This window comes from Hirundo rustica, chromosome 5, assembly GCF_015227805.2.
Source record: "Hirundo rustica isolate bHirRus1 chromosome 5, bHirRus1.pri.v3, whole genome shotgun sequence".
In the NCBI taxonomy this organism is placed as follows: Eukaryota; Metazoa; Chordata; class Aves; order Passeriformes; family Hirundinidae; genus Hirundo; species Hirundo rustica.
Genome location: NC_053454.1, coordinates 40,359,351 through 40,377,923, shown reverse-complemented (window position 1 = coordinate 40,377,923; position 18,573 = coordinate 40,359,351). Strand labels below are relative to the sequence as shown.

The following is an 18,573-nucleotide window of genomic DNA, read 5'->3' as shown; positions in this document are numbered from 1 at the left end:
GCTTTGAAGAAGCTTGCAAAATAAACAGAGGAAAATAATGGCCCTACTTAGTGTGACTTGCCTTTTTTCTTTTCTTTGCTTGTCTTCCAGAAACGAGAGTGATTGCCTTAAAAGATATTGTTTTCTGCATTGGTGGTCTTTTTGGCAAAAGCTTGAACTATTCTGGGTTTGTGGAGCAATTGAAATGATGTTGACCCAGTTATTTTTCTCCTGATGGTTATGTTTATATTTTCCTTGAGAAGAAAAACTGTTCTGTCATATCAAAAGCAAACAACAAAAGAAGCTAATTTTGCAGAACTTTGTGTGTAAGAGAATCACCTTTTTTCTGAAAGCAGCTGGAACATAGCATTTCTGTCTGCCACTCAGCCTTTGAATGCTGAAAAAGGCATAAGGTGTCCATGCTACTGCTGAAATATACAGAGCACAATTTAGTAAATAAACACCAGATTTGCCAAACAGTTGTGGTATGAAGAGCAGATCTTTTGTGCCTTGATGTTTTCCTTGATTCTTCTGCTGTACTCAGAACTGGACAGCAGTCTTCCCAGCTTCAGCCAGGAGTGTGTGACTTCTTCCACCTCATCTGCTCCACCTGCTAGCTGCTTGGCTTCTTGCACCATACCCTTATCGTGCTGCTGAACAAGGCTAATATCTTTCTCTTGTATGGCTGTAATTTTACGAGGGCAGCAAAGGTTTTGTAAATAGTAGATGTGAGTATGAAGTGGAGAAAATCTTAAAATACGGTCTGCTGGAGGCTGGAGCATGGTCAGTTCTTATGGATTGAGCCACTGCAGATCTCTGGCTGTGCAAATTGTGGATTGGATGACAGGCAGAAAGAACTTCATTAACTAACATAAACTTAGGATCCTACAGTCTGGTTCTGTAGCTTGTGAGTACTAGCTGCTTATGAATTCCTAGCATATTTTGCTATGGCTACATACACAGTAAGGACTTGTATTACTCTTAGCAACAGAAGGATAGGGAGGACAGTACTGGTGTCTTGTGTCTGGAAGGTAGTATCTGTCGCCGAAAGTGGCATTCTTTCCTGTGCATTTCCCATGCCAGACTGACCTGTTTGTTCATTTTAAGTGCCAGTCCAGCAGCATTCAATGTTTACTCTGATCTGACGCGTTTGAGCTTCCAGAGTTTAGAATTGAAGAACTGAAGAATCTCGTTTTCTGCTGGAAGGACATCGTGTCCTGTATTGTTTTATAGTAATTTGTATCTTTGATCTAGAGGAAAATGTGTAGTGCAGGATTTAATTTTCAGATCTTTGTAACTATACAGTCTTCTTGCTTATTTCTGTTAGAAAAGATTACAAAGAGGTCTCTCTGCTGTTGAGGTAACATATATAGAGAAAAGAGAATCAGTTGTGGGCACGCACTTTTGAGACTCAGCTTTTTCAAGTCAAAGATTTGCCTAAAGAATGGAGAAATAAGATCTGTGCGTGTGCATGTGTGTGTTTAAAAAAAATTGCCTGTTTTTTTTTAGGCTTTCATATTCTAGTGTTTCTAGAGGTGTGTCATTATTTAAATTGATGCTTGTACCTAATGCCAAAACAGCATTTAGAACTGTAAAATTTACAGAATCACAGAATCAATTAGGTTGGAAAAGACTTCTGAGATTGAGTCCAACCTATGACCACATCACCTTGTCAATCAGACCATAGCACCAGGTGCCACATCCAGTCTTTCCTTAAACACCTCCAGGGACAGTGACTTCACCACCTAATTGACTCCAAGCACCTAAGTGAAAGATCGAGCTCTTTGAGTCTCTCATTACACTTGAAACTAAAATAAATTTGAAAGGTTAAGGTCACAGCAAACTTAATGAGGTGGAAGTTTTAGTTCTGTTTTAACATGTTGGCTCTTTGCTTGTAGGATTATAATTCATGCTTTTCAAGATCAGTATGCATGTGGATGGTGTGCTCTCATTAAGTTTATCAGGAAAGAAAATGTGCAAAACCAAATGCAGTATTGAAATGTTGAAATAGGAATGAAAATAAAAGAGAAAAGGGAGTCATATTGATTTCCTGAATGAGCAGGTTGCAGCGGTGTGGGCGGGCTGTAGTGGATCGGCTGACTGGACAATGGGCTATGTGGGAGAGCTCCCAGATGTTGTGCTTACATGCGCTCTGACTCGCTTTCTTCCTTCTCACTGTTTTTTTCATGCGATAGTTCTAGCAGTGGGAGGGCTTTGTCTGAATACTGTTAGATTGTGGCTGCATATAGAACAGGAGACACTGATTACAAGCAAAGATGGCAAGCAGATTTCAGTAGGAAGTCTGGTCTCATTGTTTTCAGTGCTCACAGGTAAGGAGGGTACATGGTAAGGATGGAAGGAGTGTATGTTTGAAGAACTGCTGCTGCAACTCTGGTTTGAGCTATTCCAGAGCTATACCATGCTGCTTCTGCTAGCAGTGTTGCTAGCAGTGTGATGAAATGGAGATCACTGTGAGTCAGGAGGACAATAAATTATAACTCTGTGGCTATGACATCCATAGGAGCACCTATGGATGGAAAAAGCATTACATACTTTTAAGCACTGTTGACATGAGATAATTTTTTACCACTTTAATGAAAGTTTAATCAAATGAGAACATAAAGCTTGGAGAGGAAAATATTTCTTTTATACAGGAGATAAAACTGCGCAAAAATGTGTGCTGTCAACAATTTTTTTTTTTTTTTTTTTCAAATGCAGAGCCGTAAGATTGAAAATACAATCTGTGAATGTGAATTTTTTTTAGGAAGACTCTTCTGTATAGACAAGCTTTTCAGTGAAGTGTTTATTAACACACAAAAAATAGTTTTCTGTTTTAAAATACGCACAGATCAAATTAGAAGCAAAATTACCATGGTCAGTGGGGATTGTATGTAGCTGTAGGAATTGCCTTCTGCATGTAGAGTAGATCCTTCTGCATTAAAAGATTAAGCCCCCTCTAATTTTAGAATATATGCATTGTAGGTGGACAAGAGTCTCAATTTTTCAGGTAGTTCAAAAATCATGCAGTTAAAGATATTCTAGACTTAAAATATAAATAATAATACATGAATTATAGTATCATAACACTGTGGTTGTTTTGTAATGCTTGTATGGTAATCATAACTCTTGAGAGAAGTATTTTATACTTTGCATACTGGAGTTTTATATTTAGATTTTTGTGGGTCAATCTCACTAGTCCAAATAAGATACTTGAAATACTTACAGGATAAACAAAACCCTTTCTAAAAACACAAAACCCCCTGTATTTGGTATGCCCAGAAGCTGAAGAGTTAATGGTGGGGTTGCACTAGATTCAGTGTATTTGCAGATGTTGCTGCAACCAACTGCTGATTTTTCTCCCATCCTGTCAGGGAACTCTGCCAGCCGTGATTCATGGAATGATTTTTTTGCGCTGAGTAATCTGTGGTTTTTCTTTTTTCCTCTTCCCTCTCCCTTATTTTTATCCTGAACTAAAGCACTATTTATTTCAGCTAAAGGGAGGAGAAGCTTCCAAAGCATTAACACAAAACATTAAATACGCTGTGTTTTGAGTGGAGGAGTTGTAACAAATGTTAAACTTACAGTAATTTTACTTGGTCTTAGGCAGTCTAGTCCAGTGTGGGAAAACAGTTTTAGAACAGAATCAGCTTTTGGTTTTGCTAGTCATAGTTCACAGTTCTCTTAAGACTTCTGTACTAGTATTGCTAAAGAACATCCAACTTCTGTGCTGATATTATGCCTCCTTTCTCACAGATCGCTCAGAAAGAAATAAACCAGACTGCCGCTCTTCAGGGTAAGAACTGTATTTCTCTGTTTATTCTTCTCTTCACTTTCTTTTTCTTTCCCACCCCCCACCCTTTTTTTTTTTTTTTTTTCCCTTTTATTGGGTGAACTAGGAAATTGGCCAGAAATATAAAAATTTCATTCTTCTGCTTATCTGTTTTGGTAACACTAATGTAATAACAAAATAATTTTGTGTTAAAAATAATTGGTTTATATTCCTTATGGGCATTTTTTTTAAAGAAGTTAATAGGACTTGCTACATTGTGATTAAACTCCAAATGGTTGTTTATATACCGTGCCGGGTTGTTTGGTAAAACTGTGGTTTAAAACAAGAAGTCCCTCATGAGTTTTGCTACTTAGAACTGTTTGCTTCTATAGCAAGGACAATAATTCCTGGTTCAGTCAAAAATAGCAACACTTTATTATTTATTCCATTAACTCTGATCCCATCATACTTAAGGTTTCACAAGAAGCAAATGAAGGTGTTTGAAACAAAACACACATGCACACACCCCCCAACACCTTGTGTTTATTTAGAATTTCCATCAGGACTTTCATGATCTTCTAGGCTATTGATTTACAAGGCCATATTTTCCCTTAAGCTTCTGAATATTCTGAAGTTCTTCTTAACCTCTGATTTTGAAATAATCTCTTTCTCTATTGCCTCATTTTCAAACTCTCTCTCTTTCAATTCCCCACTGGGGAACAGGATTTTGTCCATGTCATGTGGTAGATAGTGGAATTTTAATGAACTAAAGCGGTAGAGCAGACCAGCAAACACTGGCTCTCCCATTCCTTTGTGAAAAGTCTTTCCAAAAAGTGCCCCTGGTGTCCAGGCTTTTGACATGACCTGACCTTTTCATTTGATTTTTACAGTCTACATTTTTTTCCTTTTTGGTACATTTTTACAGTACAGTTAGCTAGCATTTATAGCTGGAAGAACAGTGTAGCATTTTCTTACAGCACACTTGATGTGTTGTACCTATTGTGTGATGTGATGGGAGAGGTTGTTTTTCCCTTCCCTTCCCCATCTGCCACAGCACTGTAGCTGATTCCAGCAGCGTGTTTAAATTGTGTTGCCTTTGTCTTTGAATACTTTTATCTGCTTAAAAGCTCTATCACTGCATGTGCTGATTTCCTTTAATACCTAAAAGTACTAAACCTTTTTCTTTTCTTAAAATGATGTCGTTACAGTCTAAATGTTAGAACTTATATTAGATCATGTCATATTACAATAATGTAAAATGAATCCAAATCATTATCAAAAGGAAATCTAATTTTATCAAAATGTTTAATTTAAAGTTGAAACACACACCTTCAATCTCTTCCCCTCTCTTCTCTCTAGTTGTTCTCACCAGTACTTTTTTGCTCTGGAGTGTGTTTTAGAAGTTTGAATTTGAACCAAAAATCAAAGTAAAACTTAGGATTTTTTTTCCATGGAATTCGAAAGTCAAATGTGGACCAGCCTTGGCAAGAAAACACTGCCTTAAGTTGCCTGGACTACCATCTCCAGATTCTCATGTGGATAGCACAGATTAATTAACAGTATAATGTAGATTACTCATAATGTTGAGAGAAGTGCACCTTTCATTCCTGTCAATAGTGCATGTGCTTTCTGACTATATCTCTGTATCTTCTATCCCCTTCTCAGTCTCACTGGCCATTGTGTCTTGAGCTGTGAGGAAGAAAAGCCACCATTTAAAGGGCAATGTTCTGTGCACGTCTCACTGCTGTTTCTAGACTGTAACAGGAGCAGCCTGCCTTACTTAAATGATGTACTCTGCTAATTGATATTGCTACACTCAGTGGTTCATCTCTCATTATAATTGGAAGCATTATTCTGTGGCGACAAATTGCTGGATGAGATTCTTATCCTGAGTCTGGCTATATCATGCCCAAGAAGGGAGCTGCAGTTGCATCAAGGCCAGACCCCCTTGATAGAAGGCCTGAGGGAAAACTAAAGCGTGAAGTTTGGGAGGCTAAAATTGAAGTGCAACACACATTTCTCTCATAACATGGGCAGCATTTCTGAGCCGTCTGAATTCTGCTGGGGACAGTTTTATGCCCATTCTATGCCATTTCATGATGAGCTACTGCACTTAGGACACTGTCCTCTCTGGTAGCAGTTCATGACAAGGGAAGAAGAAAATACAATAGTTCAGAGGCATCTTGGCTACTTATTCCTTAAACTGCATGTTGAAGGATGCATATTTTAAAAAGACAATATACTAGCCCTCTCATGATCTCAAGTGGAACAAAAATGGCACTGCAGGTCTTGAGCTCAAGGTCTAGAAACAAGAGTTTCTGCACTAGAATTCCTATGAAATAGTGGAGGTGGACATGGGGAGACCAGCTGACAAGATGAAGGAATAAGCAGTGAGTCTTAAGAAAGGTAGATAACCTAAGATTAAATAGCAGATGTAGATGTTTCCAAGAGAGAGCCAGAGAAGTAGTTTATTGTTAAATACAAAACTCTGGTGAGATCTTGCCCAGAAGTCTGTCAAGTCTGAGTACAAACATGGAACACTGGGATAAAAAGAGACCAAAAAAAAAAAAAAGGCCCAGATATCCACCACCAACTCTTCCTCATGCATTGCAAGGTTAGGTTTTGGTCTGGAACAACATCATTGTAATAAAAAGGTCACTTAGCAGTATTTCTTGTGATTTCAGGGGTCCAAAGCTTGCCCTTTCCAACCTCCTGTTCTTATATATTTCTCTGCCTGTGTATTTCTAGAAGTATTTCAAGCTTGTGCTTGAGCCTTTGCAGTATTAGGGATTAAGAGTTTATATACAGTGAGACAGGATCAGTTTTAAAACATACCTTGGACACAGTTCATTCGCAATGAAAGACATATTAAAAAAACCTGTTCTAGGTAGAACAGTATATAAATGGTCATTCATTTAGTTACTTTATTGTAGGGTGATGCCATTTAGAAGAATTTTTGCAGCAGTGTCAGAAACTCTGACAAACATTCTGGTTTGTTTATTAGCCTATCAAATGTTTAGCATGGGAGAAATGTTACAGAAAGAGGGAGCATTCTGAGAGCAATACAGGGATCTAGTACAGCACGGGGAAGAAATCTAGAGAGTGGATGAACCAAAGACTGTAGATTTAAAGGGAGGGAAACAGATATTAGGTAACCTTTACAAAATGTGCATTATTGTATTATCTTCTGCCTCTTTTGGTAGTTAGCGACCATCTGACACTCAGGAGAGTTTAGATACAGCAAAGAGTAGCAGAACAGGGCCTCTGTATCTATTTCGTGTAGTGCTCTGCGCTGATTTTTTTGTTAAATACAGCACATTAGTAAGATCAAAGCAAATGTTCACCGAATCCAAATAATACCTATTGCTATGTTAAATTTTTATCAAGAGACATTTAGTTTCATGACCTAATAGCCATCCTTCAATTGTAACATTTCAGACACTATTAAAATATGTCTCTACTGGTAACAGTGGTCTATAATTATAAGTCTTGATTTTACTGTCAGGTCGTGCTTGTACTGTTGTCTCTGATAGCTTCAGGTCATGCTCTGCTGTAACACAGGTCAGTTAGGTCAAAAGAAGTAGATCTATATTCTTCTAAATGTTTTCAAACTGAAAATTATATGGTGGTAATAGAATAGAAGATTTCAGGCATCTACATATTTGCAGTTAATCCCTGAACATGAGTAAAACTTGTAGCAGGAACTGGATTTTTTTTTTTTTTAAATTTCTTTTGGTTAAGGATTATGGATCAAAAAATTCTGAAACACAGTCCTATAATTTGATATAATTCATTGTAGTTGCCTTGATCTTGGAGATGAGAGGATTAAGGGAGCTAAGAACTGCAGCAATTTATTGAGAGATTTAGTAGGGTATCAATATCTCTTGAAGTCAAGTAAGAAATTTTGATTTTTAGAATATCACTGACTACTGTGAAAAATGGGGAGGGAGGTGAAAATAATTAGTTCATCTCTAGAAACAGATCCTAGGTTTTAACTGCGTATAGTCTGCCTGCTGACTGTAATGTGTTTAAGTTCTTTTACAGCTGGTTGCCTTCATTTGTTTGCAGTAAATTGAGCTTTTTTATTTAAAATACATCAAGTCAACAATACAAATGGACAAAAATCGTCGTTTGTTCCTTTATAAACAAGCACTTGTAGTGGCTGATCAAAGGGGCTACTGATCCCTTTAGTGAAGCCCTGGTAAATCAAGTGATCATTTTAATAAATGGTATTTTGTATCCAACTTTGGTTTTAGTTGTTTGTGTTTTTTTTTTTTTTTTTTAACACAGCAGAATTCCATTAGTGAAAGCTTCTCTGCGTTTCTATTTCCTTTGCTATATGATGTGGATTTTGTGAAATTGTGTTTAAGAAGTACTACAGTAGCAGTCTGACTATATCTTAAGAATGTGTTTTCCCAGATCATCTGTACAGCCTGAAAAGACACCCTTTAATGAAGATCTTAAGCATTTAACAGAGTATGAAGGGGAATCTTAAGGCACTGGCTTGATAATGTGGTGGAACTATCCCCACTTTATAAATAAATGAGATGGTTTTACAAATCAATATGCTTTTGAGGTCTTGAGAAAACAGACAGTAACAGATTTTTCTGCATTGTACCCATTACAGTCAGTCATTTAATGGTTTCACAGGATCATAGAATATTCTCAGTTGGAAAGCACCCTAAAGGATCATTGAAATCCAACTGCTGACCCTGAACAGAACTATCCCCAAGAGTTTCATGGACCTGAGAGCATTGTCCAAATGATTCTTGAACTCTGTCAGGCTTGGTGCTGTGACCACTTCCCTCAGGAGCCTGTTCCAGTGGCCAGCCACCCTCTGGGTGAAGAACCTTTTCCTGATATCAAACCTAAACCTCCCCTGACACAGCTTCAGGCCATTCCCTATGGTCCTGTCACTGATCACCACAGAGAAGAGATCAGTGTCTGCCCCTCCTCTTCCCCGCACCAGGAAGGTGTAACTGCACTGAGGTCTTCCTCAGTTTCCTCTTCTCCAGGCGGAACAGACCAAGTGACCTCAGTCTTCTCACACAGCTTCCCCTCAAGGCCTTTCACCATCCTTGTTTGCCCTCCTCTGGACACTCTCTAACAGCTCAGTATCTTTTTTATATTGTGGCACCCAGAACTGCCCCCAGCAGTTGAGGTGAGGCCACCCCAGTGCAGAGCAGAGCAGGACAATCCTGTCCCTCCCCTGGCTGTGCCTGATGCCCCCAGGACAGGGTTGGCCCTCCTGGCTACCAGGGCTCAGTGACTCACATTCAGCTTGCCATGGACCTGCACCCCCAGGTCCCTTTCTGCAGCACTGCTCTCCAGCCTCTCATTCCCCAGTCTGTATGTACATCCAAGGTTGCCCTATCTGAGGTGTAAAATCTGGCATTTGTCTTTGTTATTCTTTATATTGTTGGTGATTGCTCTGTCTTAGTCAAAGGGGCAGTATGGAAAGACTTCTGCTGCTTCTGTACTGAGAAATCACAGAGTGGTGGGAGGGTCATGCAGGTCATGTGATCAAACATCATGCTCATAATGGGAAGATGCTGATGCTAGATCAGGCCCATAATGTTTCTTTTATAGCCAAGATTTGAAAATCTTCTAGGAGCAAGAGATTGAGCCTACTTACTTTCAGCCCACTCAGGGGCTGCTTCTCTGTCACTTACTAACTTTATTTCCAGATGATAGTGCTGTGGGAAACACTACCAAAAGAAACAGTCTAAACACTGGATTACTTAATATCCAAGAGGACTGAATTCATTCACACAAACATCCCAAAGAAAACTTTTTCATCACTGTTGTTTAAAACCCTTGTGTTGTCTACTAGCAATGTCTCTGCCTTTACAGAGGAAAATTTCAGGCTTTTGCCTATCCAGCCAGTGTTACAGACTGTGATAAAGATCTGAAGTTTGAGACTTTGAACCTTGCTGGCACTCCATCTGAATGGAAAGGGTTGTGTGTAGAAGAAAGAGATGTTGGGGGACATTTTGCTGTGATATTCTTACTTGTTACCTTTAGCTTTTGCAATTTTTAAGGCTAGGGAGTATCAGGTTCCTCTTGGTCTAAGCATTCTTTTAGGCTATGAAAATAGAAATGTCCTGCTTTTGTACCTTCCCAGTAGGTCAGAAGTTGGGATAGTTCTAAAAGATATCTAGTCTCCTTTCCAAATCCTTGGGCAGTTTCACGATTGCCCTGAGCTGAGCTAAGCCTGTGTTGCTCCAAGAAGAAAAGGTTTCATTCTCTCCTTTGGGCTGCTGTCAGTGCTCATGTGGTTAGTTGAATCAGAAGGCTGATCTCCAGGGGAAAAAAAATAGCTGTGTCTTCACAGATGAAGCAGGTTCAGCAAAGCCGGGTCAGGGTGATTTCTTGCAAGTTCTACAATCAGTCAATGATAGAACTGGAAGTAAAGGCTCTGAGTTGTGACTTTTCTTGTTACCTTAACAGTGGGATCATGTGACTCCTTTTCTTCATTCTAAGAGATAAATTCTGGACTCACTCAGTGTGATCCCACAGGTTAAATATAGATTTAAAATGGTACAGTCTGAGATTGGAATCTACTTATGTGTCTTTCTTTTGTTCTTCATGGGTTTCTCATCAGCACATGCTTTCACATTGGAGCTGTTGCAATGTTAATTTCTATTCTGCTCAGTTTATACTCATCTGTAAATGAGGAGAAAAAGAATCACAGGTAGAGCCGAGGAATAAATGGCAGATGAGTTCAGCGTAGTTTTTTGGCAGTTAGGGATCACAAGAGTATCTAGAGCCTGTTCCTGGGGGTGTTTGTTTTAGTGTTGCCAATTCATCACTGTTGTATTTGGCATTTTTGGCTATTCATCTCACAGACAGCAGTAAAGTTTATTGTGAAGGGTGTATCCTAGCCAGCCTCCTAGATTCCTTATTCCTAAACAGAGAAGAGGGATTTGTTTTAATAAAAAGACTGCTCTGTTCCTGATTTCTGCAAAAGGGAATTCTGAAGGACTATTTGCTCTGGTGCCCTGAACAACTCCTTCCGTTGTTTGGGCTGTTCTCCAGTGCTTATTCAAATTCATAATGGAAAATAATGCTGCAAATGAGATGGGTTTTGAAAGAATAAAGAGAAAAAGGCTCACCCTCTGTCTTCACTGGAAGAATTTCACTGCTTCTTTGGGCATCTTGTGTACATGAGCAAGTTTCATCCTCCCATCATCTTTCGGAATAGTCTCCTATAGAAAGTACTGAGGGCCATCCAGTACACACTCCTTGTGCATTAGGAGAATTATCTGGGGCATGAACAACCATGATAGACATTAGTTCTAAAAAAGGTGGTTTCAGGAAGGACCCAGTTGCACATATTTTAAGCCAAATTAATCAGTCATGGTCATAATTCTGGTTCTTTATACTTTTTTTTCTCCCCAAGACACCTTAATGATGAACAGCCGATGAAATTTGTGTGGTAGCAGGGAAGGAGGGCTGGGATAGAATTCTTTCCAAAGGTATTTGTAATATTCTCAAAGAAAACAGAAAAGAAGGAGGAGCTGCTAAGATAAGCCTATAGGATATGTGTCAGGGCTGAGGAGGCAGACTCAGCAGGTTGTAAACTTAAAACGCAGAAGTAGTAATTGTTAGGTTGTCTCTGAAAGAATTTCCTGTTGATATTTTAAGAGTGTTGGAGCTTTCATTTATTTCCCTAAGGATTTATGTAGGTTTCTGTCTAGGCTCAGTATCTACATTTTCCTTTGCCTCTGGAATTTGAGTGGGAGAGCTCAGTTTGCAGTTATATTGTATTCATTTCCATGGCCTCTCACTCTGATGTGCACGAATGAGAAAATATTGTTATTTCATTTTTCTTTTTATTCTCTTTTTCTGTACAGCTCACCTACTTTGTAATTTCATTGTAAGTTATTTCTTTGGTGTCTCTGTTCTTTATTCTAGTACAGGGAATCAGTTACCTTAAGTAGCTGCATCTGATTTGGCAGGTTGAACATTGAAATGATTGATCAAGTACTCTTTTAAACATGTTACAGTTGCATTCTTACTACATCATGGGGGTAAAGTATTCCTAGTGAGGCCTGTCACATTGATAATTTCTTCCTCTTAAATGTATTTTAGTATAATGTACAGTATAAAGTGCAGTTTGCACAGCTGTACTTTACACTCTGATCCTGTCATTTGTGGGAGATTGCATTTCTGATTTTGCTGCAAAACTTCTCTGTTCAAAAGTGGTATTTTGCTCAATGCAGACATCACCATTTGAATTTAAGCCATGTTTGCATACTGAGTTTGTCCTAGTTTTGGCCATCTGTAACAAATTACAGGCTCAGCTGAGCTAGTATTAGCCCCTAGTATAGACAAGGATGATCTGCTTTTTCATGTTCCAGCTGCTTCAGTTTCAAGAAGAGAACTAAGATCCAGTGATACAAAAAGTCATGTTGCCTGTTCCCTTGGAGGTTTAAAACCAAGGCAGGTCACCAGCAGGTCTCATGCCACAGGAGGGTCCCCTGCTACAGAGGATTGAAGTTAGACCATGCAACCCTAAATGTGGAAAGTATTCATAGAGATATGGTCTTTATAAGTATGCATAGCTGTATCTTAGTCTTGGGAGCATTGTTACAAGAGGCTTGTCATCCGACTATGGTGGACATTGCTGTCTCCTGAGGCTTGAGGCAAATGTTGACTTCTAATTAATGAGAAGGTCCAAATGTAATCATGGTGTTCCAACCACAAAGAATAATTACTTTGTTAAATCTCTCTTTTGATCTGTAGCATAATATCTGGTTGAAGCAAAAGGAGTACCTCAGTGATGCCACATTTTTATTAGGCAATACTTTTGCTTGGAATAAATGCTTAGTAAAAAGATACAGCTTTGGTTTTACTATTATAATTCTCCTATTTCATGTCATTGGACTTCTGTTTCCCCATCCTCTTACGCACCAGTATCAAGTGTCTAGTATTAGAACCTGAAGGGAGGTTGTAGAAGTGAGAGGACTAGAGGAAATGGCCTTAAGTTGAATAGGGAGATTCAGATTAGATATTATTAAAAAACCCAATTCACTATTATGGTAGTCAGACCTTGGGGTCAGTTGCACTATCTAGTGGAGTGACCATCCCTGGAGGTGGTTGAGAGACATCTGGATCTGCTACTGGATGATACAGTTTGATCGTTTAGTGGTTCTCGAGTTACAATGGTAGTGCTGGTTTGACGGTTGAACTTGATGATCTTAAAGGTCTCTTCCAACCCTGATGATTTTATGATTCTTTGAATACAGTATTAGTTCAAACAATCCTGATAGCGTTTTGTGATTGGACCAGGTCAGGAAGTTTCTTTCCTCTCCCAAAAGCATACTTTCTTTGGACAACACTTTTTTAAAACAAATTTGTTGTTTTATTGCCTTGTTTCCAAAGCCCTTTCTAAAATAACAGGTCCATGAATAGCTAAAAGCATGTAGTGCTCCTGACAGGCGAAGGTTGTACAACTAGAAAGAAAGAGAACCGTATGATGGGACAAGTACATTAATGACAGCTGCAGGACAGGCTTTCTCACCACACCTTACTGGTGTATAGGACAAACGATTATTTGCTTTACTATTCAATCTATCTTCTTACTTTGAAGGCTGTTGACAAGGAAATGAGTTCTGTTAAATGAAATTTTTACAGTGTCAACAGACTAGAAATGCTTTCTGTTAATAACAGCATTTATTTTTTTTTCCATCAAAGACAGATCTGAAATGACAACATAGTTCTCTGGTGCAACTTGAAGCAATTTCCTCTTGTCCTCTTGCTTCTTGTTTGGCAGAAGAGACAGACCCTCATCTTGATACAACCTATTTTCCTGTGGTTGTAGAGAGTGATAAGGTCTCTCATGAGCATCTTTTTCTCCAGGATGAACACTCTCAAACTCCCTTGGCTGCTTGTCACAAGATTTGTAATCCAGACCCTTCACCAGTTTTTTTGCCGTTCTCTGGACACCCCCACCACCTCAGTGTCCATCTTGTAGTGAGGGGCCCAAAACTAAACACAGAATTCAAGGTATGGCCTTCACTAGTGCCGAGTACATAGGGACAATCACTGTGCTGATCCTGCCACACTGTTCCTGATACAACCCTGGAAGGCCACCTGAGCATGCTGGCTCCTGTTCAGACACTATCAACCAGCATCCCCAGGCCCTTTTCCACCGGGCAGTTTTCCAACCACTCTTCCCTCAGCCTGTAGCAATGCCTGGGCTTGTGACCCAGGTGAAGGACCCTGCTCAAGCAGGGTCATGCTAGAGCACATTGCAGGGATTGTGTCCAGATGATTCTTGAGTATCTCCAGTGAGGGAGACTCCAGAATCTCTCTGGACAATTTGGCACAGTCACCTGCACAGTAAAAATCCCACGTTCAAGTGGAACCCCCTGTGCATCTGTTACTGTCCCTTTCCTCTTGTCCTTTTGCTTGACACCACTGAGCGGAGCACTCCATCCTTTTGTCACCCTTCCTGCAGATACTGAGACAAGACATTGATGAGGTCCTGTCTCACTTTTTTCTTGAGGCTGAGGAGGCCCAACTCTCTCAGCCTGTTATTTTAAGGGAGATGTTCCAGTCTTATCATCATCTTTATTGTCCTCCTCTGGACCTGCTCCAGGAGCTCCATGTCTCTCTTGCACTGAGCCCAGAACTGGACGCAGCACTCCAAATGCGTCTCACCAGGGCTGAGCAGAGGGGCAGGATCACCTCCCTTGCCCTGCTGGCATTGCTGGTGGAGTGAAGTGATACTTTGTATTTATTAGCCAACAGTGGGTGTTCCTTAGAGGTTTTTTTAACTCACACACACTTTTAGAACCTACAGTGTGTTGTGGCAGGCAGTGCCAAAGCTTAACCTCACGTTGCATGTTGAAAAGTCTTTTTGGCTCTTTTGAGCTTGGTGTCTACTAGTTTTATGTAATGCATTCTACATTCTGTAGTGTAAGAGACTGAGCTGTCATTCCTTATAACATTGCTGCTTCTTGAGAAAGTTGAAATGGTGTTGTTCTGCTTTTAAATAGATCATGTCAATCAATTAGGTAGTCTTAAGGAGAAGGTCACTATTACTTTTGGAGGCCCAGAGGCATTTTTGCAAGAGGCAAGGAGGTTGACTGATATGAGAAAAAGGACGGGAATGATTTACTGCCTTTGGAATTAAGGGCATCACTGAGAGTGGAGATTAGAGAATTTACCTGCTTATGTTATCTGAATCCAGGGTCTTTAAGTTGCACTGGAGTTTGGAAAAAAGTAATACTTATTTTCTGCACCTGTCCCTGTAAAAATTCTGGATCAAGGGTTAGAGGTCAGAGATGAAGTGGTTGTTATAGGAGAAGAGTAACCCTACTGGTCCCTGTTTTTTCTAGGTTTTTTTTCAGTTGCTGGAGTAAGCTGATACTTTGTGGCTCTTTTTAATTTCCTCTGCCTAATTTACCTGATGACAGGTGGCGCATTGATTGACGTGCATGGAGGAGCTTGTGATAGAGCTATGTGTTTGGGGGATACTTACAGGCGAGGGCAGGGTATTGATATCTGTGGGTCTGAAAGGTTTTGGAGTGGTATTTCTTATGGCTGTTGCTCTGACAAGGTCTGGTTTAGTCTGTTCTACTAGGTGTTTGTTTCTGAAGCTAAATTTAGTTGAGTGGCAGAAAATAATAGTGATTATTTCTTCCAAGTTGTAATCATCTATTAGAGAATGCAGTATTTACTGACTTGCCATATAATTTGAGGTCCATGATGTTGTAAGACAGCCAGGATATATGATTGAGGGTGGAGGAAGTTCCTTTTGTCTTGTAGTATGTTTGCATGGTGACTTGCTCAAAGATGAGATCTCTGGAGAAATGTCCCTGGAGGTTAAAGACCTTCTCTCAGTTGTTGAGGTAGGTATTTTGTTCTTACAGCAAATTCAGTGCTGTTCCTGCCTATCAGGATTTTGCAATGGGATAGATGCAAGTTTTGTAGGCATCGGAATGATTTAAAAGATTTCTTTGGCTCTATGGGTTGATGCTTTTAGTTCACTCTTGGAAAATAATTTGAGTATGTGTAAACTTGAATGCTTTTCCCCAGCTTGGGCTAGCAAAGGTGTTAACTTTACCTGTACACTACACCTTTCCAACATTCTTGTAGAATCAGAATTAAAAGACTTGAAAAATAATCTTTGATGCATATCTTTTGCATGGTGTGATTGACCTTAATCCCAGAGTTGCTGGATCACTGTGAATGTATAAAAAAGAACTGAAGTTTAAGGTCATGTTTAAACTCAGAGGTAAACATTGCAGACCTACAGATATGTGAATGTATGGTTTGTTGTTGTGTAGTCCAAATTTCTGGTGAATCATTTTCTGTATTTTGTAACCAAAAGCTTTGTCGATATCTATGGCATAGAAGAAAAGGAGGCATTTCAAGAAGGGCAAGGGAGAAGTGTTCAGGAAAACATGCCATTTCTCTGACTGAGCTGCATGCAGGGTGCCTCCTGGAAAGACAGGTCCAATGAAGGGTGCGGCTATGAGATCTTATTTGACAATTTCTGTGCACTGTGCATTCTGTAAGGGCCACTGTTAAAAGTTCGTGGATCTCACATATTGTAGGGTGTAACTGGGTGAGTCAGCAGTACATTGCAACAAGATGTGATCATGCATGAAGATAGTTTTACTTCTGTGAGATTTTAATGTAAGAGGGTTGAAAATTAGTATTTCTGCTGCTTGTTAAATTATTTGTTTATAAGTACAAATACAATGGCCTGTTTGAAACCAGTATGTTTCTTTATATGGATGACCTTATAGTATTCTTAAACACACGTTTTGGCTGTTGGTTCACATTTATGTGATAGAAGGGTTTTGGGTTTTTTTTTGTTTCTCATTTTTAAGCACTCAGTTAAAGCTTCACTATGTTTGGTGTGTATGTGCTAATATATCTGTCATGTAGGCAGTCCCTTCACAACAAATGCCTTTGCTCTCAACACACATCTATAATTAAAACAATGAGGAAATTCCCTTTGTTTCCTCACTCAGCTAAAGGTTAAACTCCACCACATTTCAAGCTGCTTGTTTGACTCGGCTAGCCTATAAAGAAGTTGAATTAGGCTGAAGGAGCGCAGAAAACCTATGGCATGGGACCTGTCTAAGAACTTAGCATTGGCAGTTGTTGTACTTTGGAATTCTCTAAGGCACTCAACTGATTTTTTGGCACTGAGGTCACACCAGTACTAAGTGCTTCTTGTAATCACAGTTCTGTGGGTTAGGTTGAACTTTATGTTTTAGATCCCAAACATCTGTCTTTTGTATTACAGTGTTGGAATCGTGCTGCTAATCTCTGATTGGGCAAGATCCAGATATTATTTCAACTGCTGAGTGTAGAACCTATTTAGTAGTGTTCCTGGGAAGTGAGACTCAATAATTCACCTGTCGGAGGTCTCAGTCACTTCAAGATTCCCCAGGAACTCCTTCCTTATTACTCTAGTTTCCTCTCAATGGATGCACAGTAATTGAAGCAAATGGGTGTATATTTTACAGATTTTTACAGAGGAAACATACATATATAGGCAAAATAAGAAACACCTATACCTTGTTGCCTTGGTCTGATTACTGCTGTGATGTCTTTGAAGGCTGTATACTAGCAAGCACCTGAGCTTTCTCCACTGGATTCCTCACCTCCAGCATATACATCATCTGGGTCCTGCTGAGTTCTTGCCCTTGCAGTCAACACCCTTTTGTTCTTGCTTGTTCTTCTCTGGACCAATGCTCTTTTGTGTTTCTACTCTAAAGCTTCTCTGTTGTCAAAATCCAGCTGAAATATGCCCATCTTTTAATTTCTTTGGGTGATTTCACCACCCATTCCCTACTGTTTTCTCTTTGTTGACCTGCAGAAAAGTGATTCAGTAAGGATATAAAATACTCACTGCTATAAAGGTAGTGTTACATGTTTTGTTATGGTCATTATTGATGTTTCTAGTCAGATTAGACACTGGCATACCACTTTTTCCCTTTACAATACTTTAAAGATAATCTTACCACTATAGTCATATGTTCTATGAAATACAGAAACTATTTGAAGAAAATCTAATATTCATACTTTATAATAGTTTAAGCCCAGTAAAGACATCTTGAATCCTGTGGATCTAGATTTACTGGTTTTCTTTATCCCTTTGTCCTGCTCAACCTTCATGATTAAACCAGGTTTTATTCATCTGTGATGTCAATTACAAAGGTTCTGGAGCTCATTTAGCCACCAGGTTATATTTGATGTACGGAGCTGTATGAAGTAAGCAGAATGTCTCGTAAATGGCTAGAGAAGGCTTTGATTTACTGACTGAAATGCAACTGCAAATAGTTGAATCAAAAAACCATTCTTCAGAAATAGGCTTTGTTTTGTACTCTTTAACTGTAAAAGTAGGGCACTGTCATCTTTCCCCGTGTGCAAATGCAGAAACTCTGTAGACTTTAATGGTAAAGTATTTCCATCAGCAGAAGCTGCGCTGCAGCTAAGTTGTTCTATTTGAAAGCACTGGTTCTTCCCTTCTGATTTTTAACTGTTATCTTCATGTCTGAATATAATGCTGGCTGAGACCAAGTATCCTGTTCCTGTCACTATAACGATTCAGTGATGCTTTCATTTACATTTATAGTGCTACATTGCTATTATGCTTTTATTAAAATTATATGTGTTTTCTACTCCTAGAATTATTTACTACCAAGATTAAATTGCCATTAATCATAAATACTGTTTACCAATTTTAATCAGAACGTACTAGCAGGCTTATCATAACAGTGAGTGTGAGATGTTGATAGATGGCATAATGGGGAACCTTTTGAGCTATTAGAGGAGGTCCAAAGTCTTCTTGTAGC

At 39.3% G+C, this 18,573-nt stretch overlaps 1 protein-coding gene across 3 annotated transcripts in view; it reads left to right on the top strand.

Moving 5' to 3' along the window:
* SH3D19 (SH3 domain containing 19) overlaps positions 1-18,573 on the top strand; it is a 93,763-nt gene that overhangs the window by 15,293 nt on the left and 59,897 nt on the right. For all 3 annotated transcript variants that reach the window (XM_040064794.2, XM_040064793.1, XM_040064795.1), the window contains exon 2: positions 3,733-3,772. In XM_040064794.2, coding sequence (XP_039920728.1) covers positions 3,733-3,772 — 40 coding nt within the window. The remainder of the gene's footprint in view (positions 1-3,732; positions 3,773-18,573) is intronic.